Raw genomic sequence first — 24467 nt, forward strand, 5'->3', positions numbered from 1 at the left:
TTGCTCTGAACTCTTTGTGGGGGAAGACTGGAATACGGACTTTTGTTGTCACAGGAATTTTGTAGAAGGTCCCATTGTGTTCTCTTGGAATAAATGATACACATGATGCAACGTATTTCTGCTTAGGTCTTTATGGATTCTTCTTTGAACCATCTACTGAGAACATTTTAAAAGAAATTGTACAGAGTGTTTAAATGTTTCTTGGCAAACTTGATGTAGCTGATGACACTAACACCGTTTTCTCACTAGTGAGGACTCTTCCATTCAGTCAGTACTGAACCTGATGAGAATCAAAGCATACGTTTTAAGGGCTGCGTTGACCTAAATGCAGTCACTGGGAAGGCCGCGTTCCATCCGGCCGCGTTCCATCCCAGTCACAGCAGAGCGGTCCTGCACTCTGTCCGCAGGGCGTCTGTAACTCCCACCTGGTGCTGGAAGAGCCGGCCTCCATCGTGCAGCTGGACTACAGCCAGAAAGTGCTGCTCGTCTCCACACTGCAGAGAAGTCTGCTTTTCTACACCGAAGAGCAGTCCGTCAAGCAGATCGGAACACAGCCAAGGAAAAGGTGAGTGTCCCACGTGGGCCGGCCCAGGTGGGTCCCCAGCCCGCCTGCCCACAGGACGTCTGGTCTAGGCATGGACAGGAGGCACGTGTGGCTGCTGCACCTTGAGGGCCAGGTCTAGGGGCCTGGAGTCGGGTCAGCCTACCACGTGCCAGGCCCTCGGAGAACCTTAGTGAACTCAGCAGCAGAAGTGTCCCTGGCTGTGTCACTGCCGGTGGAGTTCCCACGGGCTATCACCTAGTCTGGAGAGGAAGGGAGGGTCTGGAAGGATTCAGGGCTCCAGGCCGAGACAGTGTTCCCCCTTTGCCTGGTCCCAGGAGGTAGAACAGTGAGGGAAGGGTCGGTCCAAGTCCCCCTGCCTGGCAGCCGGGTGGGGAAAGGCATCAAAGCGCACAGTGACACTCTTGTAGAGCTCTGTGGCTCGGTTTTGCTCGTGGTTTGCATGGGGTGGGGTGGAGGGGGTGGAGAGGGGGATAGATGGAGTGGAGGAGGGGAAGAGAAGAGGGCTGGGGCGCAGGGACTTGGGCTGTGGGAGAAGAGGGAGAGGACGGCGGGAGTTGGAGGAATTCCGGTGAGGCGGCAGCGCTGCCTGCTGAGAACCGGTGGCTCGTGGGCTGGGGGAACGCTGAGGGGGCTTGGGTGGCCTTGCGGGGAGTGGGGAGCACGGCAGGGTGTGCCGGCGTGGTGGATGAGGGCCGGCTGAGGCTGGTGGTGCCATCGGCTCCGTGAGAAGGTCAGGGAAGGTCCGCTGGGCAGAGCCAGCCTCTGGCATCTCAGCATCCCTTATTCTGTGTCCTGTCTGCAGCTACACAGTGGAAGTTTATTCTCTTTTCTATGTCGTGGCCCATGGCTGTTAAAAGACACCGTGAGCCTCCCCAATGGTTCCTGCTTTCCACGCTGAATACCCTCCTTAATTCCGTCAACAATTTGGTCTTTTTATAGCAATTATCTCCTTGTTGGGCCCTGGAAACTCAGTGGCATGTGCAGCTTGGGCTTAGTGGTTCTGCAGAACTTGGTCCTGACTTTCCCTCTGCCAGGATCCCACTTCTCAGCCGGACGCCTTGTGCCAGCTCGTCTGTCAGTGCCTCGCAGACTGTGTCATTCAGGAGGGTGGACTATAAAAGCCGATTCTTCCCATGGGGATCACAGACCCAGCGGTCTTTCTTTTAAAACCTGGCCTGCTAACCTCTCGTGTGGGCACCTAAGCTGCTTTGCGTGAGCCTCTCCTGCTGCGTTTGTGTAGTCAGGTGTTTTGGCAGCTTTGGATAAAAGCGTCCTCTTGCCAAGCAGAAGTATATAAACGTGCCCCCTTTCTCTTAGGGAAGGTATATTAGAGAAGTAACGCAGAAGGAGTGGAAACGTCTTAACCTTTGAGTCCTGAAGGCTTGTCTCTGCCATGTGCTGGATTAGACTGTCGTTAGCGAGGGCCACGCCTGCCTCCTGGGAGTGGTGCTTCATTCAGCAGGTGGCCCACTGGGTGGCCCACACGTGACAGCATGGGCAAGGGGACAGATCGCTGCCTGCAAGCCAGATGAACGTCTGGGCTGCGGTGATGCTGGACAGGAAGCATCGGGGAGAAGAGGCGGAAGGTCAGGAGAGGCTGCTGTGGCGGGGCGCGTGTTTGAACTGAAGCTGAGGTGTGGAAAGGGGTCTCAGGGAACAGCAGGTGCCGGGGCCCTGCACTGGGCTGGGGCCTGGAGGTTCAAGGAGCTGGGAGGAGGCTGGGTGGCTGTGGAGGAGTGGGCCGGGTGCCCCGGCGTGACAGATGTTCAATAAACATGTTCTAGAATGTAGGGTAGTAAATCGGTGTGGAGCTAGCGGGGAGAGAGCAGAGGGCATGGTGTCTGTTTTGGGTAGGCAGGAAGGGAAGCTACTGATTGGCCCCGCCAGGGACCTGAGCACATTCCTGAGGCAGGATGGAGGGGCTGGAGGGAAGCCCTGGAGGCAGAAGCACTGAGGGTCTGAGGAGCAGCTGGACCAAGTGTGTGCAGAGCAGATGGGGGCTGGGGGCTGGGGGTGGGCCCTGCACAGGGGCTGCTTTACTCCAGTGCCCTTGAGAGTCCCGAGAGGCTCTGGCCAGGGGAGGTCACTCTTGCTGCTGTCGAGAGGGCGAGAGCGGCAGCGGGCGTGGGTAGCCGGGGGCTCCCGGGTGATTCCGGTGGGAGGTGGGGGGGGCTCAGCCGGGGTGGGGTGCCGGGAAGGCTTTAGAGGCAGAGCCGATGGGTCTGTGGGCTCTGGGGTGTGAGAGGAGGTTAGGCAGAGACTTGTGGCCTGAGCAGTTGGGTAAGTGGGGATGTGGGTTATTGGCCCAGAGAAGCCTGGTGGAGAGAAGGCGGGGACCAGGAAGCGTGCTCCTCCTCCCAGTCGAGAGGTGGAGTGGCGGGTGGAGGGTGAGCTGGGCATTTGGGAGCCCTTAGCATTTAGACGGTATTTAAAGCTCTGGGACAATGAGCTCACCCAGGGAGGGAATGTAACTAAGAAAGTGGGGGAGGCCTCGTGTTCTGGGCATTCTGTTGTTTACCTGTCGGGGGAGGGAGCGCCTTCAGAATCAGCTGTGTCAGAGCTACTGATTGGCCCCGAGAAGGGGGCTGGGCTGGACCTTTGGATCCTGCCACGTGATGGCCCCGTGTGACCATGGAGCCAGGGGGTTGGAGGGGCTGATGGAGGAGAGGCAGGTTTTTGGAGGCCTTTGCTTTTGTAGACGGGACACAGATCTAGGGTGTGCCTCGAGGGGAACGTGTGGTCTGGCGAGAGTTTGGAGGGATTGCGTGACAGCATGTGGGATGGATGGGGTAGGCCCAAATAGGGCCAGGGATGCCCTGTCAGTGGGAAAGCAGAGCTCGGGTCCAGTGCAGGCAGGGGCACTCGGTGGTGGAGGATGCAGGCATCCCCTTCTGATCAAGGGCATGAACCTCCTCAGACTGGACAAAACCACGTCTGTGTTTCTCCCGGGAAATCTCCAGCCTTCCCCAGACACATCCCCCACCCAACGGGTTATATCTTGGTCCCCCTCTGCGTTATGTGGCGCCCTCCCCTGGCCGTGTGCATGTGCCCTGCGGTCCTGCTTCGGCAGCACCTGCCCGCTGCAGCTGGTGCCGGGTGTGCGTGTGGAGCCTCTGCACCCCAGTCAGAGCCACGGCGGATTCTGGAGCAGCCTGAGCGCCTGAGCGCCGTGCCTGTGTGGTGGCCTCGGGCGTCTGGCTGTCGAGATCGCTGTCAGGGCTCTGGCTGGTTCTCTCGTATCAGGCTCTCTGCGCTCAGCGCTTTGGGTCTGTGGCACCATGAATTACACAAAAATTAGAAAACACTATTTTATGGTTAGCATTTGATAACCAGAAAACCTTTTTCCGTATCAGTGTGGCTCATAAAGAGAATTCAGGTATTCTTTTAAAGTCATCAGTGATTTTTCTGGAAATTGTCCCCACCAAAATTAAGAAACTAGGTTAGTTTATTCATGATTTTAGAATCCTGCCCTGATTAGACCTTAAAAGTTGGAGTTTGAGTGTCCAACTCAGAATGACACGAGGAAGCGCTGTGGAGCCTCACGGCTGGGGGCGGTGGCCGAGTCGGGGTGAGGACGGTTTGCGCCTGGCTTGTAGCTAGTAGCCCTGGCTTCACTGCCTCATCCCGACCCGCTCCCCACACGACTCAGCAGTTCCTTAGAGCCAGCCACCTGCCAGGACCCTCCTCTGAGTGTCCATCCCCAGAGTGCCTGCTCCCCTTTCCTCAGCCTGTTCGTGGTCCGCTCAGTGTCCAAGGTCCTGGTGAAACATGTCCCCTTTGTGTGTGCTCCTCGGTCAGCTCTCCGAGCCTCAGGTACAGCACCGCCTGGATGCTGTTGTAACTGTTCGTGCGCACATCGTAGGATAGTGCCACATCCTTCTTAACTGCCTTTCAAGTTGCCTGCAGCCCTGCACAGTCACTTACATAATGCAGGAACTCACTAAATATTAAAGTGAATGCTTTAGGTACCTAAGGTGCGCAAATCAAAATGGAAGTGACAAGAGATTTTTAAGAGGACCTTTGCATAGAAGGAAAATAGATTTAAAACTTGGATCATCAAATAGAAACTGACTTGATAGGAAAGGCAGGAGGAGGAGGTTACGGGCTGCCCTTCTAAAATTCCTTTGAGTGTTTCTAGAGAACCTCTGCAGAATGCATCCCGCGGACAGGAATCAGATGCAGTGTGGATTAGAGAGCTGTCCACGATCGATCTACGGTGTTGACACTTGGTTAGTCTGACGATCTTTGTTTCAAAGCTGAGCTTGGCATTGGATGCCCTCCTTGGACCCCGCCCAGAGGGCTTTAGTTACTGAGGTGCCAGAGGGACATAGGGAGATGGTGTAGTATGGAGGAAGCCCTAGATGACTGGCTATGTGTGGCTGCGCGGGGTCGGGGAGCTGCTGGTGCAGCGAGGCGAGGCGGGAGCACGTGGTGAGCACGCACACGTGCTGGAGATGTAGGTGGGGTCAGAGCAGTTGAGCGCTTGTGGGGACTCACAGGGTCACAGCGTTGCTTTCCGTGTCTTCATCGATTGTCACCCAGTCCTCACACCAGCCTTTGAGGTGGGAGTTGTTATCCCTGGTTTACAGACTAGGAAACTGAGACCCACACTGCTTCGTTGTTAAATGTCAGGGCTGGAAATTGAGCCCAGGTGTCAATCTAAAGCCAGTTCAAAATCAGAGAACCCTTTTGGAGAGAGAATCAGGGGGACTTGGGGTTCAACTGAAACTCTTAGTATTTGAACTCTGGTGGAAGTCTGAGCTTTGGCAAAGATGTGGAGCAGTGAGAACTCACAGTTTGCTGATGGGAGTCTGGGTCGGTGTAAACACAATGGGAAAAGTTTGAAATTGTCTTCCGGACTTGAATTTGCTCTTATCTAACCAACAGTTAGTTACCCAGCAACCCGACAGTCCCACTCCTGAAATATCCCTGACAAACTCTGAGGCCTGTGTACTAGGAGGCTCTGCAGAAATGCTCATAGCACTGTTCAGAGTGAAAAACTGGAGCTAATTCAAATACCATCAATGAGAGGGTGAATAAATAAATTGGGAAATACTTTATAGCAGTGGAAGAGAATGAGCTACAGCTTTTTTATTAAGCAAGGATAAATCCTAGAAATATTAAGTTAAAAGCAAGTTGCAAAAGGATGCAAATAGCATCATACTGTTTTTCATGCAAATGAAAGACAAACAAGACTAAGTTATGTAGTGTTCAGGAGTCCCTAGATCTGTGCTCAAACTGTCAATAAAAGCAAGGGAACAATAAACACAGAGTTCAGTGTAGGTGTCTCCCCTGGGGACAGAGCGGGCACTTCAGAGCACAAGGCCGTCAGCGGTGTCGCTAATGCCTTATTTCCAGAGCTGAGGGCGGGCTCCTGGGCGCGCCTTTCACTGCTGGGCTTCATGAAGTGCTTTCTGTCTGTGTCAGATGTTTCATAATTTGAAAACCAGAAGAAAATACCAAGCCTGCGGATTAGAAGGGGGTCGGTCCCTCTGGTGGGTTTAAGGGGGTCCTGAGAGGGCTGCTGCGGTTCTGGACATAAAGCTGTGGTGCTGGTGTGAGCTCAGCAGGCAGACGCTAGGGGAACAGTTTCAGAGCAGGGGAGGGTGGTGGGTCCTGGGTTTGTCACCTTCTGCCTCAGCTTCTGCTTCCCTAGAGCGGCAGTCGCAGGGTCGCTGTGAGGATTAAACCAGAGAGTGGAGTTAAAGCCGGGGTGCGGTGCTCGGGCTGCACGCTTCTGATGGGGCTGTGGGGAGTGCAGGGCGGAGACTTGCCCTCTGAGGGTCTGGAGACGGCAGTGCGATTCCGTTAACAGAAAACACTGCAGAAAAGGATATGAAAAATAGAAAAGGGCTTGAAAAATAATCAATTTTGTTTTGGCTTAATCCAAAAATCTTTGTTTTAGTTAATATCAGGGGTTGAGAACTATCACTTTAAATCAGTCCATGTCTCTCTCTTTCCTTCTTCTGCTCCTGTAATTTCAGCACCGGGAAATTTGGTGCCTGTTTTATACCAGGACTTTGTAAGCAAAGCGATCTAACCTTGTACGCATCGCGGCCTGGGCTCCGGCTGTGGAAGGCTGACATCCACGGGACCGTTCAGGCCACATTTATCTTAAAAGATGTCTTTGCCGGAGGAGTCAAGCCTTTTGAGCTGTACCCGCGCCTGGAGTCCCCCGACAAGGGGAGTTGCAGCTCACCCGAGAAGCACCTGGGGCTCGTTTCCTGCTTCTTCCAAGAAGGCTGGGTGTTGAGTTGGAATGAATACAGCATTTACCTTCTAGACACCATCAACCAGGTACATGGAGCGATCGTGCCATATCCTTGGTGACTAGAGGCAAGAGAATGTTTATGGACATTTCTGCTTCATTTCTCAGATGACGGAAGGAGCTGTACTGATTCTAATGCTTTGCTTTTTCTGTTGGGCCAGGCGAGGAAATCAAATGAAAGTTTGGTTATTTTTGTAGATTTGAAAAAACATTTGGTTTAGATATTCATAGTCCTGTCCCCTGTTGAGAAATTATGTGTGTGTGTGTGTTTAATTTAAGCAAAAAACAAAACTTGTTCTTTATAACCTGTTTGAATCTTTTGTTTTCCGACTACCAAATGACTATGAGCACGGTAAATGAAAACTTAGACGGGACAGAAACAGTAAGGCAGAGACTCTCCCTCGACACCCCCAGGTAACACTGAGGGCACAGGATGGGGGCCCTGTCTCTGTTTTTCTTTCCACCCTGTTCTTTTACCTCTGTTTCCTCTGTTTTTCCTGTCCAGCAGGAGCCACATTGTTTTGCCTTTTCTTTTTTCTTTTAATGTTGTATCTTGGACAACTTTCCAGCATCATCAAATCACAGTAGGAGACACTTTCTGTTTAAATCAGGATAATAATAGATTATGGCCAAGAGAGACAGATTTAAGAATTTAAAAAAAGTTTAGTGTCAGGTCCTCCTTGAGGGCAGAGCTTTTGCTGTTTTGTAAATAACCTCCCCACCTCAGCCCCCCCCATCCTTCTCGGTTCTTCCTTCCTGAAGCCTGTAGGCCTCTGACAGACAGTCTGCTTTATAAGCAGAGCTTCACTATAGAAATCAAAGGGGCTTCTTAATTGGTGTGCCAACAGAAACCGAAATTCATCATCTGAAGGCTTCTTAATTACTGTTATTAGCCATGCCTGCTACTGCTGGGTCAGTAGAAAGAAAAGGGACCTCTTCTTCTCCTGGAAGATCCTGGTTTGGTTCTGCCTACAACTAGGCATCTCTCATCTCCCGGCTGGGCTTCTGTACCCGGAGCATGGGGAGGGAGCGGGTGAGCTGGGTTAAGGGTCACCAAGGTGCCCTTTAGCCCTGAGTTTGTTTCTTAAAGAACATTTTGAAAGGCATTTTTGTATTCTTCCTGGTTATAGAGAATATAACTTCTCCTTTCTTTGGGTCCTCTTTGAATGTCATGCACACTTATTAATTAGTGGGGTCAAGATACACTGTGATTACAATCAGTTCCTCCCTCCTGAGCACTCACCCGGCACTCTCTGTAACAGGCACAATCCCCTTCATGTTATAGGTGGAGAAACGGAGGCACAGGGGCTGCTCATGGGCAGACAGTCTGAACGTGGCACCAGGATTGGAAGCTTTCAAACTGATGTCAGTCTAAAGCTGTTCATCAGGGTTATTTAAGAATGAACAAGAACTCAGCCCCATTTCTCTTCTACAGTGAACTAGTCTCTTATTTGCAGTGTTGACTGAGAAGCTTTTTAACTCAGTGTGGGCTCAGGGATGTCCTGTGTTTTGCTTGCTGCCTACTATCAGACGTTAGGAGAACCATCCCTCTCTCATTCATTCATCCAGAACCACGGATTGCAGTGCGCACTAGTCTCTCCCACAGGAGTACACAGTGGGGGACCTAGACCTGCCAGCCCCTGGTCCAGCCCAGGAGGGGTGTGCCAGGCGGGGGCTGGTTACAGCGCTGTGAGCTGGGACAAGTCCTGGGTTGCCAAGGAGGGCGAGCTTGTCAGGAGACAACAGAGAAGTTCCAGAAAGTCATCATAACAAAGGGCAGTTATCTGGATTCCTTCACATGCTTGTATGACTTGAACTATTAGGATTGCCTGGTTTTGTGATTTTTTTTTTTTTTTTTTTTTGACAGGCCACAATTGCTGGTTTGGAAGGATCAGGCGATATCGTGTCTGTTTCCTGCACAGAAAATGAAATATTTTTCTTAAAGGGAGACAGGAACATTATAAGAATTTCCAGCAGGCCTGAAGGGCTAGCATCAATAGGTTTGTATTTGTTATAAAATGTACCGTGTGTATGTAATTGCCGTTAATAATGTATAAAACTTACCATTTGCTCGTTAAATGGTCGTAGCTTTATCTGAACAAGGAGGTATTCAGTGGGTTTCCTTTGACTCTTAAAATACGGTTTGTGATACTTTTCTTGAAGGTTACCTACTCTCAGGCTTACGTCAGCCAGGGTCTCACGTTGGGTAGCGTTGCTTCTGTGGGCTTGGAAGATGGGGCGGTCGGGTGAGCAGGAAGGAAAACCCAGCCCCACTTGACTGATCTCCGATGCTCTGAGACAACCTGTGAGACTAATGCATGAGGCGTCAGAATGTTTAAATCTGCCATCTGGGGCATACTTTTTACCTTTAACACAGTTCTTCCTTGTGTCTTGATTATTCTGTTTTGACTTCTTTTTTTGTAATTCATATATAAGCCCAGATTCTAAAGAGTCTTACCGTGTGCTGTTGCGCACACGTCCCCACTGCTTCACGTATGTGTCCCTGGCAGTAGCAGCAGCTGTGGGGCGCCCGTCCCCATCACCCCTGTGTCATCCTCGCCAGGTTCCAGAGACTCTGCTAAGCACCTAACACTCGTGACCTTACGCAGTCCTCAGCCACCCACGTGGGAGGTTCTCAGTCTCTAGGTGAGCGGGGTGCCTGCCCAGAGTCACCACCACTGATGTGACACATGAGCCCCCGCCTTTCCCTGACCAGGCCCCTTCCCCCAGGGGCTGGAGTGGCCTCGCCCTGCCTTGCTCGCTGTGCTCCCGGGGCCCTGCTGACGGGCATGCAGGGCACCTCCAGTCCTGCCGCAGGCGCCCGCCCTGGGGCGCTTGCAGTGTCCCGGCAGAGGGTGGGCGCTCCCAGGGGTGGCTTGCCCTGGGGGGCGGTGCCCTCTGCCCACCACGCCTCTCTGCTCTCCGCACCGCCCTCGTGGCTCAAGACCTGTCCAGGTATCACTACATCTCTGATACTTCCCCTAAGTGACTTAGTTGAGTCAGTCTCTCCTCTTCGCTGAGTTCCTGGGACCCTTTTCCTGCTGCTCTTTGACCTCAGTCATTGACCTACCACTTACCCTCACAGAAAAATAGATTTTTGGTTGCAAGGATCTTGTGACTCACCTTTGTGGCCCTAACACAGCACAGGGCTTGTGGAAGAGCCTAGTATGATGTGTTAGCAAATGGTGTCCTCAGTTTGCAGATTAGAAAACTGAGGCTTGGGGGAGTGAGTGACAAGCCCCAGGTCACCTTTCAGATTTCTGCTGCAGCCGCTGTTTCTCCTGCCTCACCAGGGTCAGCCCTGTACACAGTTGTGGGTGCGCCGCCGGTTTCCTGGGGTCCCTTGGCCGCAGGGCCATCCTCACTGTTGTGTCTACTCTGATCAGCATCAGCTAATGTCTGAGTAAGTGCAGGAGAGGGAGCGGGGACCCTGGACAGGAAGTGGGGTGCCCTGCCCTCCAGCATAGGAGGGGCAGCAGCCTGCCGGGCCCGGCCCCATGCGATCCGCAGCCGGCACGAGGCATTGCTGCAGCCTTTTGTCTTTATTTACAGTGTTGGAGTTCACAGTGTAGCTGCTAGGAGAGTATAAAAAAACACTCTTGGGGGAGGGGATAGCTCACGTGGTAGCGCGCACGCCTCCCACGCACGAGGTCCTGGGTTCAATCCCCAGTACCTCCCCTGAAAGTAAAATAAAATAAATAAAACTAATTACCTCCCCCCCCCAAAAAAAAACCATTTTCACGTTAGCCAGATACTATCCTCAAAAAGGTGAAAATGAAATTATGAGCTATCCTGGTCCTACATTTATAATCTTTTCAGAGATGAAAGGGAGTGAATTACTACCTCAGATCACGGAGGGCAGGCAGGATGAACATCGTTCCAGAGCTGTCACTTTCATGAGGAGGAAATAAGGTCTGACTCCTGAGTCTGTGAGATGGGCCTTAACAGTGTCACCAGGGGGCAGGGCAGCCCACAGAGGGGAAGTGGCGTGGAGCCCGGAGGCCAGGAGAACTTCCTGCGGTCATGGAAGTGCTCTGTGTGTGCACTGTCGGTGGTGGCCTCTGTCCACACGTGGCCGCTGAGTACTGGCCATGTGGTGAGTGTGACTGAGGGACCGCGTTTTAAATGTTGTCAGGTTTTAATTAATCTGAATTTGAATGGCCACGTGGCTGGTGGCCACTGCTTTGGACCGCACAGCTCTCGGCCGAAGTCTGCGTTAGCTTGCGTGATCTCCTTCCTGCGAGTAACTTCCCTGCCCTGCTTGTCGCCGGAGTGCGCTCCCGAGCCTGCAGGCTGCCCCTGCGGCCCCCGGGAGGGCAGGAGTGCCCGTCTGCGTGGGTGAGGGTGTATCCCAGCCCCTGGAACATGTCCAGCATACAGTCGATACTCAGTAACAAAAGGACAGCCAAATGGATCAAAATGGGCCACGGTCCTGACTTGGGGGTTCTGTGGCCGGAGCATGCCGGTGTCATGTTGGGAGGAGGATGAGTCCACGGAGGGGAGCTTGCCGGCCCCTGTCATGGGAACAGAGCGCCGGGACTCAAGTTCTGCTGGCATCAGACACTGACACCTTCTTGGACTTCTGTTTGAAGTTGCACCAGTGGAAAATTACCTTTCCTTCCTTGAAATTCAGGAAATTTTATTATAGATACATGTGTTTTTCAACCGCCCTTTGACTAGTATTAAAGTATATTCAAGGTATAGGGTTAAAATGAGATGTCACTAAGCCCTTTTTCAATAGACAGGCATCTCTTTCATAAATTATTTGTGAATTGAAGTGAGAAATGCTCTATACTTGTCTTTCCCTTTGAGTTCTTTACAGAAGACAGCTGTGGTGAGTTTTGCTGATTTTGATACAGGGACTTGCTAGAGAACAAAAACCATTGAAGTCTTTTGTGCAGTTCTTTTGGTTTTGCTGGCTTCTCTGGGTTTAGCAGGCTGGTATTTAGGGCTGGCAGACCTTAGTAAGAGCACGCCGTCTTTCTCTCCGAGGACCCATTTTAAAACCGAACTCTCCTCTCCCAGCACGGGATGGTCTGGAGGCACCGGGATGCACAGACCAAGTCCACGGGCAGCGCGCTGAGAGGCCTCTGGGGGCCACGCTTCCCGAGACCAGGCTCAGAGGCGCTTCTGTGGGCAGCTCCGTGGCCAGTGAGCCCAGGAGCAGGAGCGGCTCACTCAACTCCACCGACAGTGGCTCCGGGCTCCAGGCAGCCCCCGAGCTGGGCAGGGGCAGCCAGCTCAGCACCAAGAGGTTCAGCGCTATTAGCTCGGAAGACTTCGATCAGGAGCTTGTTGTGAAGCCTCTCAAAGTGAAGAAGAAGAGAAAGAAGAAGACAGGTACAGCCTGCAGCAAGGCCCGCGCGGAGCCCCCCGCACACTTGGGGCGCTTTACCGCGCTGTCGGGGGTGGGGGGGTGCGGCTTCCCCGCGTGGGTGCTTGCCCTTCACCCAAAGGCACAGAAGACCTCTGAGGGCGAACGTGTTTCTTCCCCAGAGGAGTTTTACTTGAAATATTTTGCACATTGTACCCCAGGTGAAGCATCTCTGGTTTAAGTAACGATAGACCATGCCAACTTGCTTCACAGTTCTGGGTTTTATACTTTTTAATATTTAAATGAAAATTTTGGTCTGTTCCTGTATATCCTTATTAGACCAGAGAGTCTGTGAACCTGGATGGAAAGTCATGGAACTCTTTGGATGGACCAGTTTCTGTTTAGTGTTGAGCATGTCCTTAGATAGGAGATTTAACATTGAATCCCCTAATTTAAGGGATTCAACAGTGAATTTTTTTTTTAATTTTTTATTCTTTGGTGACTATTAAGCCTCTCTAGCTAAAGATCACTGCATTTTTGAAGGAAAATGTTATCAGATTCCTTAGCATTTTAATAATTTTTTAAAATTTTACAAGTTGGTCTGTGATCTGTTCCTTTGTTTTTCTTAGTTAACATTTCTTAAAGGAGGCTCAGAGCCATCAGTATGTACAGTATTTGCATCCATTTAAAACACTGGGATAGTTTGTGCTTAAGAGATTTATTCCTCACCATTTATTATCCTTCATTTAAAATGTTTCTTTCTTAAGCCAAAATTTTGTTTTTTAATTAGTGTCTTACTCTTTACATAGAGTCATCTAATTTCAAATGTTCTTTTAAATTAGACGGCGGAAGCAGGAGTGCCTGCCACAGTTCCCTCGAGTCGACCCCCTGTGGCGAGTGTCCCAGAGGTAGCCCCCAGTCCTTGAACGCAGACCTGCTGTCCATGACCTCGAGTTTGGGCAGCACCATGGATCGGTCCAGCACAGGGTCTCCCGACCAGGAGAGCACCCTCAGCGGCGAGGCGAGCGGCATGCTGCCAGAGTACAGCGACCCTGAAGCATTTAGTGTCCTGGAGGTGCCTGGCCCCACCCCTGACTCACTGAAGGAGGGACGTGACAGTACAATGGAGCTCCCACGAAGTGGCCATGCAGGCGAGGTGGGGCCGCACAGTGGAGGGCTGAGTTTGCCCTGGCTTTCCAGGGAGGACGTGGACTGGAGTGGCGACGTCCCAGAACCCAGAGAGGAGCCCTGTCCTGCAGACGATGGGCTGAATGGCAGACAGTCCACCTGCCAAGAACAGGGTGGCAGGTCTGCTGAGGCCCAGGAGGTGGGGGGCAAGGAGCCTGACAACCTCCAGAGCACGTTTTCTGAAGCCCCCCTCCTGGATGTGCCCCCGGTGCCGTCCAGCCTAAGCTGGGCCCCCAGTGCTGAGTGGTGGCTTCCGGGGACCAGAGCTGACAGAGGTGGGGTTGAGGAGCCCAGCAAAGAGCAGGGCTTCCTGACGCGTGCGGGGCCCCCTGACCACCTTGACTCAAGTCCCTGGCACGCTGCCACTGACAAAGACACAGGCCAGAAAGCAGTGGCTGCTTCAGAGTGTGACCCGGCGGGTGCAGGAGGACAACTGGCTCCCCAGGCCTCTGCCCTGGTGGCCAGCGCCCAGGAGCCTCACCTGGGGCAGCCTTCACGGGATCAGGGACTGACGTCCAGCGACGAGGAGGACATCTATGCCCACGGGCTGCCCTCTTCGTCATCGGAGACAAGCGTGACAGAGCTGGGAGGTAGCCGCTCTGCGCAGGACCTCAGCCAGCCGGGCACAGATGATCCCGGGCTGCTCAAGTCAGATCAGGTATGTGGGCGCCTTTCTTACAGGAAGTCATTGGCAAACTGATGATTTTTCTTCACAGAAATTTAAACGTTCCTACTGTAAAACCGTCAGGCAGATGCTTTGGAGTCTGGATTTGGGGGAATTTCCGGCGCAGGGACCTTGGATGGCCTGATCTCCTGCTGACCTGCCATCCCACTGGGCAACCTGCTCTCCTGACACAAGCAACCACTCCTGTTGATGCTGACCCCGCGAGGCCAGCCAGCCCAGCACAGGCGCCTGGGGTCGGTTGTTGCAGAGGACGCTGAAGTGGCGTGGGGGCCACTCCAGAAAGCCAGTAGGCAGAGGCCCATCCACTTGTGGAGGAGAAGGCGCTGAGCAGGGAGGAGGTAGGGGCTCTCCTCCCCTTCTCTGCAGACAGCATCTCAAGGAACCCGCCATGTTCAGACTCCTGTCTCCTTGACCTCCAAACGGTGGCACCAGGGCTCCCCTGCAGGCTGTGCAGAAAACAGGTTTTGGGTGTCTGGTTTCCTGTCGGTCCACCCAGTCCATGCAATTAAGAGACTCTTCTTGGTCGTTTTATGTAACAGAAGTGATTTTTGAAAGTACTTAACCTTCCATAGCAAGTAATTGTCATTAGCTATATTTGATTTCAGAACTAACTGTATTGTGACTTTTCCTGCTGAGTAGACGTGAGGTGTGGATTGAGTGTGAACCTACAGCCATGTGCGTTTCCTCCAAATTGCCACTGGGTTCTCTCAGCGCTGATGACATGTGACGTGGGGACTGCTCTCACCAGGTGCCAGGCGCCGTGCCCAGCACTTTACAAGTTTAACTCATTTACTTCTCTGAAACCAAAAACCATGAAATAGGTGCTGGTGTGGTCCTCGTGTCACAAGAGGAGATTGAGACTCGGACAGCTGAATGGCTCGCACGGGGCGCGTAGCAGGGGAAGGGCAGGGCTGGCCCAAGGCCCTCCCTCAGACCTGTGCCATCCTGCCTCGAAAGGGAGACGTGCTGCCTCCTTGTTTGAAGGCAGCATGTCAGAAGGCTGGCCCCTTCTCTCCGTGTTCCCCACATTCAACCTTCCTCCAGGGCCCTTGACTGCCAGGCGCCGTGTCTGGTGCTGGGGATGCCACAGGGACACAACAGGCAGTTGTGGGTCTCAGAGCCGGGAGGGGCCAGACACGTGTGCCCGTCCTCCCTGTTGAGTGGGCCTCGGCGATGGCGGTGCGACCTGGGGACGACACCGCAGGGCACCTACTCAGCGGCAGCATTAGCCTGTGGGCTGGACCTTTGGGATTCTAGGCCAGGGCTTTAGAAAAGTCCTAGGTGAGGGGGCACCTGGCACTTTGAGGACCCCCCCTTCTTCACTGTTCTGCCTCGCCCCCTCCAGATAGCTGGAAAGCCACATTCCCTTGGGTTTTGTCATGGTTCGCAGGGCCGGACGGAGGAGGGCTGGGCACCATTCTCTCTGAAGCAGTTACCTTCACGTGTGGGTAACTCCAAGTCCATTGAGTGCTTTCACAGTTTTAGAAAGCTGTTAAAGTACACACTTTATTTAGCTTTGATTCTTAAAAGAATCCTAACAACTACCCTTAGTCTACAAAATTCACTCAGGCAGGGTGTCTTGGCCAGGTCGCCATCAGCCACGTGATGTGCCATGTGGCCAATGACTGCATGGCACTTGGAAAATACAGTGAAGACACAAAGCTGTGGTGCTGTTTCTCCTGGCACCTCTCTGATGATTAGACGTACAAAAATCTCAGTGCATGCCAGAGTGAAGTGGGATATACCTGCAGAATAAAACCTGGTCCTTTCAGGTTTTGGGAAAGATGCAGCATCTGTGACCAAGTGTCGTGCAGGGACGTCTGTGGTCTTTGTAGGGGGACAGCAGCTCCTGTTTCAGGGTGTTTCTATTAGAGCATGGTCCAGGGTAGCAGGGGCGGGTCTCTGCCTGGCTCCTCAAAGGTCCTTTCTCTCTCACACACACAGAAGGGTCCTTTCAGCTCTGTGACTTTCCTCATGTCCTGCACACTTCTCTCACTGACAGCAGCACGGCAGACGCAGCTGTGTTGCCTGCCATGGAACTCAGAGGCTCTGTCCTTGTCAGTTTGCAGAGAGCTGGATGGGCTACTCGGGCCCCGGTTACGGCATCCTCAGCTTGGCGGTCTCTGAGAAGTACATTTGGTGCCTGGACTACAAAGGCGGCCTGTTCTGCAGCGCGTTGCCAGGTGCCGGGCTGCGCTGGCAGAAGTTTGAAGATGCCGTCCAGCAGGTGGCAGTGTCACCCTCAGGTTCGCCTCCCAGCCCCCTACCCCCTGCCCCGGTGCGGGCCTCACCGCACACAGGGGTCCTGTCCCTGGCAGACTTGCCTTTTCCCGCAGATCTGAGGGGTTTTCTCCAAAGAACGAAAGCTGCTTCGTTTGGCATCAACTAAAAGTAGTATAAATGCAGTTCCATTTTTGGTTTTTTATTAATTGCAGCAGTAACATGTGCACATATTTTTATAAGCTATACAAATAGCTTGAAATTTAATGGGTTTGGGTTTTTTTTTCTTCTTTTGGAGATATTAACGTACAAACTCCTTATAAAAATGAATGTTTTTATTTCTTAGTGTTACTTTAAAGCAACTGAACTAACGAAGACAGGCCCACAGATGTACTGGATATGTTCAGATTACTTGGTTTCCTTTTTGGAAATTATTTTTGAATGAGCTACATATATGCTCTCTGACTGTAAGAAGAAAGTGCATTCTTTTGCACTGTGGTTGGGTCATTTTTAGTGAATTGGGGCAGACGTTTCCTGGATGGCGTTCCACCTCCCTGATCTGTGCAGAATCATTTGCTTGTTCGTTTTGTCATAATGTCGGCTGCTTTACCTGTTTGGGGGTGGGAGGTGGGTAGGCAGAACTGAAGTCTGTCTGTGTGTTTGTCTTATAGTAGCTGGTTTATTGTTAGGACGTTGGACTGGAAGTCAGACAAACTGAGTCTGTGACCTCAGCTTTGAGATGGACTGCCCCTAACCCTCCTCGTCTTTGCCAGTATTTAAAGTACTAGTTTGTTCAGGGTTATTTTGTCTTGTCTCTTTGCCTGTTTGGAAAGTATTTTCCCTTGGAGACTAAGATAATAGCCTGCTTGGCTAGCAGGCATTATGTAATTGTGCGTTTTAACTCTCTTCCTGTCGTTTACCTTTGGGTTCCTCTCCCCAGATATTTATAAACGTTGGCTCTTCCCCTATCGTGTTAATTACTTTGGTTTGCAAATCATTCAGTCCCGCGTTACTCTGTGAGAACTCTTCCCGCCGGCTCATGTCGCTGCTGAGCTGTCCTGCAGGCCCGTCTTGGGTGGCACCCGGGGGCGCTGCGGGCTTGGTGCCTGCCTCAGTCCCCATGCTTACTTCGGCTCCATCTGCACAGCGAGCCTTCCCGTCGGCCCCTGCTCGTTACCCGCCCCTTCTTCATGTTTATAGAACCCCTTTCTAAGCGAGAAGAGGACAGCCCAGTGCAGATGCCTCCCTTTCCTGCATCTCACCCATTGAGCTGGTCCAGAAAGGCCCCTCCCTTGGGGTCCCCACAGGACTCTCGGCCTTTCTCGGGGCACGAATTGTGCCTCGTGATGTTAGTTTGGGGACTCCTCTCTGCAAAGCTGGCCGTGGTGGCCCTGCTCCTCTCCCATGTGATGAGTGCCCCTGGCAGACCTGCTCCGTGTGCTGGGTCACTGACACGTTCTCACCTCCTGTCCTTCTGACACCTGTACGGTAGAGGTGACCCCCACTTCACAGAGGAGGTGATGAGGCTTGGAGACGTTAGGTGACATGATGGGCAGAGCCACACAGTGAGAGGTGGTGGCCAAGGGCACAAGCCTGGGCGCGGTGGGCTCTTTCCCCAGTGGGATGGTGGCAGAAATCTCTCACCCCGCAGACCCAGAATGGAGGTTTGGGGGTCAATAATTCTTAATCTTTTTTTTTTTTCAGTTTTTTAATTTTATTTTCTAGAAGGAGGAGGTAATTTGATTAATTTATCTATTTTTAGAGGAGGGACTGGGGATTGAACCCAGGACCTCCTGCATCCTGAGCATGTGCTCTACCACTTGAGCTACATGCTCTCCACCCGATAATTCTCAATCTTTATTGGACAGTGAGTAGAATTTTTATTTCCACAGGAGCCCTTCTCTGGAAGATTGAACAGAAATCTAACCGAGCCTTTGCTTGTGGAAAAGTGACCATCAGGGGGAAGCGGCACTGGTACGAAGCTCTGCCCCAGGCGGTGTTTGTGGCCCTGAGCGATGACACAGCCTGGATCATAAGGACCAACGGAGACCTGTACCTGCAGACAGGTAACTGCCTGCCGCTTCTCCTGCTTTGTGAGGGACATGCCTAGAGACCGTGACCAAGAGGCTAGAAATCAATTTAAATTAAAACACTTCTGGGAAGAGAGTATTTGCTTTTGGAATATATTAGCAGTTTTCTGCATTGACGCAAATTCACTCCTGGACAAATTTAGGGCAGGAGTTACTGGAGTTATTTAGTGAGGTACAGAAGCAGTCTTACTCTCCTTACGGCTAACCATTGCATATCACCTACCCTGCAATATCAAATCTTAAGGGAAAGAATAACAGAGAAATGACAGAATCATTTTTCCCTTTAGCTTGTGGCTGGATTTTTTCAGCCAGGTCAAAGCCCTGCTGCGTTACACTTGCTTACACATGGGTCAAGAAAAGACGGAAATAGTTTCCACTAAATAGCGGTTTATCTTGTCCTAGGAAACTGTCCTGAGGGGAACCTTTGGCTGCTGGAGGAGACACAGTGGGACTTGTTCATTAAAAATAAGCTGTAATGAGAGTTGGTGTTTATGTGCGGTCAGCAAAATGGGGTATGAGTTTCCAAAGGCAACGTGATTTATCAGTGTCTGGAAAGGGTTATGGGGCAGGAGCTCTTTTTTGGTTGTCAGGAGATCATATTGGATTTATCTAAAGATCAAACTTTTAACCATTTAATATTGCTGATTCTGGGAGGATGTTTAATCTCTGTTAGGAACTGTCAGCCAGGGACAGTTCTCTGAGATTGGAAGCCCTTGCACATCTGGTTTGCTCCCAGATGTGGGAGCCATGCATCCTGGAAGTTCCTGCCTGAGCCCGTGGCGGCCGTGCCAGCTTCTGGGCCATGTGCTGGACCGTCTCCAGCCGGGTTTCTGTGTCTCCCTCAAGAGTGAAAAATCACTGGAAAGACATGTGCACACCCACGTGCAGGGCCGTCTGTGTCTTGCTCCCGGTGGGGAAGCAGCGTGCTCTGGCCTGGGCATGAGGAGTCACTGGGGCCGTGGTTTCAGACAAGCCCAAACCCACCCACCCTTCCTGGGTTAGAGTCTTCGGGGTTGGTGCAAGGGTTTGCAGTGTGAGAAGGCCCTAACCCTGGTTGAGTTCGAGGAAACACAGTGCAAGGACTGTGACACCATGGGGTGCTCTCTAGTCAGTCAGGGAGCTCAGTGAGTGCCAGGACCTAACTGCAGGCTGAGGCTGAGAATATGGGTTTAGGTGACAGCTCTTCTGCCAGCTCCCCTCGGAGTGGCCTTTAAACTCGCTAGGCAGAGGTCGCATGGAGGTGGGGGAAGAGCCCTGGATGGGGCTCAGGGACCCTGGGCTCTGGCCCGCACCTTCCAGCTAGGAAATTGGGGGGTTCCATTTTAGCAGTGGAACCCCACATTCCACGTGCAAAGCAGGGAGAGGGGACCCACTCTGTCAGAGGTGCTCTGCAGAGGATGCCTGGGGGCCTCAGGTCCCTGTAGCTCCAGCGGCAGCTGAGGCCCCAAGGGCCGTGGCCGCAGCGTGTGGAAGGGCAGGCCTGAGCGCCGGCTCCTTCGGCCTGGGCCCTCTGGCCCGGGGTCTGGCTGCTCTCCTGCACTGGGCTTTCATGCTCTTGCAGAATGTTTTTGGCTACTTGGGGCCACCAGAGGATTCTGAATTGTTATTCCTCCAGTTTTCAAAGAGCGTCTGAAAACACTTCATGTAGATGTTCTATTTAAGCACAATTTAACCATTTTCTATTGACTAGACCTTAGAAAGAGAAAAAGCACTTATTACAAAAGGATATAGCAAAATACCAGAAGAGAAAAATAAGCAAGCAGCAGAATAAAAATGAGGTGCGAAGTCCTGATTGTGTCTGTGGGGGCCCCCTGTCTCTCTCCCTGGCAGGTCTCAGCGTGGATCGCCCCTGTGCCAGAGCCGTGAAGGTCGACTGTCCCTACCCGCTGTCCCAGGTCACAGCCCGAAACAGTGTGGTGTGGGCACTGACAGAGCAGAGAGCCCTCCTGTACCGGGAGGGTGTGAGCAGCTTCTGCCCCGAGGGGGAGCACTGGAAGTGTGACATCGTCAGGTACCAGCGTGGGTGGGGCGCGGATGCCTTGTCAGCCTCCTGTGTGTCCCTCCGTTCCTTGTCAGCTTGACTTCCCTGAAGGCACCCGCATGACCTTTCCTGGGCAGAGCTGCGCCCCTGATGGTGTCCAGGGTCACAGTGTTCTCCGGGGTCATCAGTGCCAACTTCGGCAGCCTGACCCTGGAGACCTCTGGGCCTCCCTCTGACCAGCAGACTGGAGGCTGGGTCAGAGCACGGTTTTAATTTTTTTTACTTTTTAATTTAAAATTTAAAAAAATTTTTTTTTTAATTGAAGTACACAGCTGAGTTTTTAAAATGCTGCTTCCCTCAGGTGTGACCTCAAGCACCATACAGTAGCGAGTCTCTTGTGAAGGTCTTTATTCAGAACTGCCCAGTGTCAGATGGTTTCTGTTTAGAATCTAAGATGACTTAGGGCCAAATATTTTTCTTTATTGTCATCCTAATCATTGAAATTGGTCTCTGACGTGTAGTTTGTTTGGTTACTTTATGCCAGTCAAAATTTTAATGACAGAATTACTGTCAAATCATTTCACTGGTGTGAAATTATTAATAGTTGTTAGAAAATTAGATTAGGATATTCTTGGTTTGCATTTAGCAATCCAGCAAATTCAGGTGGAGCCAGGGTGGTGCTGGCTGGGTGTATGAACGTGACCAAGCCGCAGCCGGTCTCAGGGAGCCACGTGAGCTGAGCGATGCCAGTTAGTGGGGGTGGCCCTCAGCTGGAGAAGGGCACACAGCCCTGAGGTGCCTCTGCTCCCTCTGCCAAGGTCGGGAAGGCACTGCGCAGGGTGGACCTGCAGCTGAGCCCTGAAGCTGGTAGGGCTGTCAGCAGATGGGTGGGAGGGGGAGGGCAGCACTCGCTGGGGGGTGTCCCCTCGCTTGACTGGTGAAGGACAGAGCAGAGATGAACTATAGGGGCCTTGCGTTCCTTATGTTTCTGCTCACTTTTTCCCCTCGGTTATTTTGTCTTGAGAGCTTTCCCTGTAGTTCTGGGCCTTCAGTGTGTCTTTCAGACCTACCGCATGCCTGAACGGTATCTGTTGCACAGTAATTTAACTCAGAACTCAAGCCTCCCCCCTCGGAACAGGTGGTAGAGCCCGTCCCTGTCCCACACCGAGCTCTCCAGAGACAACTTGTGCTGGCAGTCCTGGCCGCGCTTGGTGCTTCGAATGTGGGTGCTGACTCCGTGCGCTCTTCCTCGTTTTCAGTGAAAGGCAGGCTTTGGAACCCGTCTGTATCACTCTTGGGGACCAGCAGACTCTGTGGGCCCTGGACATCCGAGGAAACCTGTGGTTCAGAACTGGTGTCGTTTCCAAGAAGCCCCAAGGGGATGACGACCATTGGTGGCAAGTAGGTGTTCAGCTCCAGGGCTGCACACCAGGGTAGCTCCCTTAGTGGGGGTTCTGCCCTCCCTTTTACAGCCCCTGCCATTTTCCTGAAAGAGGTCAGGGGTTGGAGTAAATTAACAGTGTTAATTTACTGGCCGTGTTCCAGCACATTAGAAACATCGAGGCCCTTCATCGCAGGAGGTCACGTGTAAAGGCCTCTGTGCTTAAATACGCAGGCTTTGTTTATTTTCGATTTTAGTGTTATTTAGAAATTTATCATCATATGCTGAATAAACCCAGTGGCGTCCATTAGAAGACTTAGGTAGTAACTTTAATTCTGAGCAAATGTGCTAAGAAAAGAGATTAGACAATAGGTGTGAAAAACCCAACCCACAGGCAACACTAAGTCTCTCTGCTTGTGCAGAAGTCCTCTCAGTAGACATGTCAGCAAAGAAAGGGGCTCTTCCTGCACGTTCCCAGAAAAGTAAACACTCTGAGAGGCAGGGGGGCACAGTGAAGCTAGCTGTTCCCCGCCTTTGGCACCATTCAGTGTGAACGTAGCCCCCACATCCCCGCCGTGGTCGGTAAGGTCGCACCAACACCTAGCCGCTGTAAAACGCAGTCTCAGTGTTCCGTCCCCATTGGTTCAGGTCTGGTTGCTGCCTCAGACTTGCCTTGTTGAAGGCAGGCCTTCCATCGGCTTCTCTGAGGTTTTTGGTCTTTCAGCTGAAGGTGTGGAAAAGTCAGTTGTGTTTGCTCTTTGATGAACACGTGCATCTCTAATTTGATGTGCCAGGTGCTATGTGAAAAGTTATACACATGATTTAAAAATGCTCTCTCTGTATTTGTGACCATATTATATGGCTTTATACACACACACACGTGCATACACTCAGGTTTCTACATTTACTATATAAACTCTGTCTTTAAGTAGCCTACAGAAAACTAGGTGTCATCTTTATCATAGCATTAAGAAAATTATCTGTAGAGAAAATAACCTGACAGAATCATCTCTGCGATATGTGGAAGGAGTTACTTTAATTACTGTAAGATTGATTTCTTCCTAGAGCCAGCATTACGTTTGGAAACTGTCAAACCTTTCTTTTCTTTTTTTACATTTGCATCCTGATTATCTGCAAGTCTTGGGTGCTAGGACTGAGTCTGTCACAGACTTTCTGTGTGGCCGGATGTTGTACACCCCAGGGGAGAGCAGCCACCACCCAGCAGTGTGCGTGGCGGTCCCCCGGCTCCCTGCCCAGCCTTCCGAGGGCTCTGATGGGATCCACCCAGCCAGGTGGGCGGCGCTTTCGAGACGGGGCCTTGGGGGTCCTGGCATGGTAACACCATTTGCTTAAACTTCAGCTAAGGCAGCAGCTCACAGTGTGAGTCCTTTTACAGATAAGAAAGGGCAGTATTTGTACACATAATACAGTACTGATTTTTAAAAGTTTCCGTTTTGTTTTGTTTGTTAATACACTAAGTTGCCCACCATGAATGCTGTCACTTCCACTCCACATTTCTTTGTGCGTGACCCTGGAACGTGGCCTGGACCAGGTGAAGGGCTGTGATGTTCTGTGTAGTCAAACCCGACAGGGCAGAGATACACGGAAAGTCACACAGAGTCAGATCTGGCCTGTCTGAGAACTTCCTACCAACCAGCCGGGGAGGGGTTCTCCTCAGAGGGCGGTGCCCTGGAGAAGCACCTCTCAGGAACGTGAGAGGCATTTTTCTCGAATGTGAGCCAGGATGAGTTCCACACATCCAGGGGGAGTCCAGTCTGTGCTGTTGTTCTGGTTAAGTTAATTAACAGTCCCAGTTTAGGTCGTAAATTGCCCCATCACCCTACTTACACTACCTTTTTAAACCCACATTATGATTCCAAGTATTGTACACTGTTGTCCATTGGAAGTACCCAACTTTAAAACCAAATCATCCTTTCTCACTGATTAGAATAAAAAGACCGTGGGGGTGTGAGGGATGATGTGTAGTCATATAAATACTTGCCTGTTGTGACGGAGCCATGCATCATGAAGGTGTGTAGGCTAGAAAGTGAACATGGTCTTCCACTTCTCTGAGTCCAGCCCTCAGAAGTAACTACGGCCGGCAGCTTGGGGCACCCTGCCACACTTCTCGGCCCTCACACAAATACGCACGTTCACGCTGCGTGTCTGGGCGTGTCTGGGTGTCTGATGGGCTGGCCAGGGCCTCACCTCTCGGGCAGCGAGCGTGCAGAAGGCACGCGTGCCTGCGCTGACGGGGTGTCTGCCCGTGTCCCCCTCCAGGTGAGCATCACAGACTACGTGGTGTTCGACCAGTGCAGCCTGTTCCAGACCATAATCCACGCCACACACTCGGTGGCCACAGCAGCCCAAGTGCCTGTTGAGAAGGTGGCGGACAAACTGCGCATGGCGTTCTGGTCTCAGCAGCTTCAGTGCCAGCCGAGCCTCCTCGGGGTCAACGGCAGCGGCGTCTGGATCTCCTCGGGCAAGAATGAATTCCACGTCGCTAAAGGAAGTCTCGTTGGTGGGTGAACTGCTTCATTTTCACGTTGGCTTGATGGGCAGCTTTCCTTAAAAGCCAACATTTAGAGAAAAGCTTTAAGGTCTCAACTTGAGCAGGTAATTTGGTGCCAGTGGTATGACAGGTTTGTGAGAGAGGCATTCTTTGTGCTTTGAATCAGCTTCCTTTTTTCAGTCGGTCGTTCCTGCAGCCTGGATACCAGTGTCTGGAGGGTGTGTGATCAGTTTCCACTAGGAACCTATTATGATACAAGAAGA

At 51.9% G+C, this 24467-nt stretch overlaps 1 protein-coding gene across 3 annotated transcripts in view; it reads left to right on the plus strand.

Annotated features, from left to right (window-relative positions):
- Positions 1–24467, plus strand: part of TECPR2 (tectonin beta-propeller repeat containing 2) — an 81953-nt gene that overhangs the window by 25633 nt on the left and 31853 nt on the right. For all 3 annotated transcript variants that reach the window (XM_032482711.1, XM_006175658.3, XM_032482712.1), the window contains 10 exons: positions 408–565; positions 6550–6862; positions 8701–8833; positions 11859–12173; positions 12990–13993; positions 16083–16266; positions 18133–18306; positions 20161–20341; positions 21571–21712; positions 23973–24213. In XM_032482711.1, the coding sequence (XP_032338602.1) occupies positions 408–565; positions 6550–6862; positions 8701–8833; positions 11859–12173; positions 12990–13993; positions 16083–16266; positions 18133–18306; positions 20161–20341; positions 21571–21712; positions 23973–24213 (2845 nt within the window). The remainder of the gene's footprint in view (positions 1–407; positions 566–6549; positions 6863–8700; positions 8834–11858; positions 12174–12989; positions 13994–16082; positions 16267–18132; positions 18307–20160; positions 20342–21570; positions 21713–23972; positions 24214–24467) is intronic.

This window comes from Camelus ferus, chromosome 6, assembly GCF_009834535.1.
Source record: "Camelus ferus isolate YT-003-E chromosome 6, BCGSAC_Cfer_1.0, whole genome shotgun sequence".
NCBI classification, from domain to species: Eukaryota; Metazoa; Chordata; class Mammalia; order Artiodactyla; family Camelidae; genus Camelus; species Camelus ferus.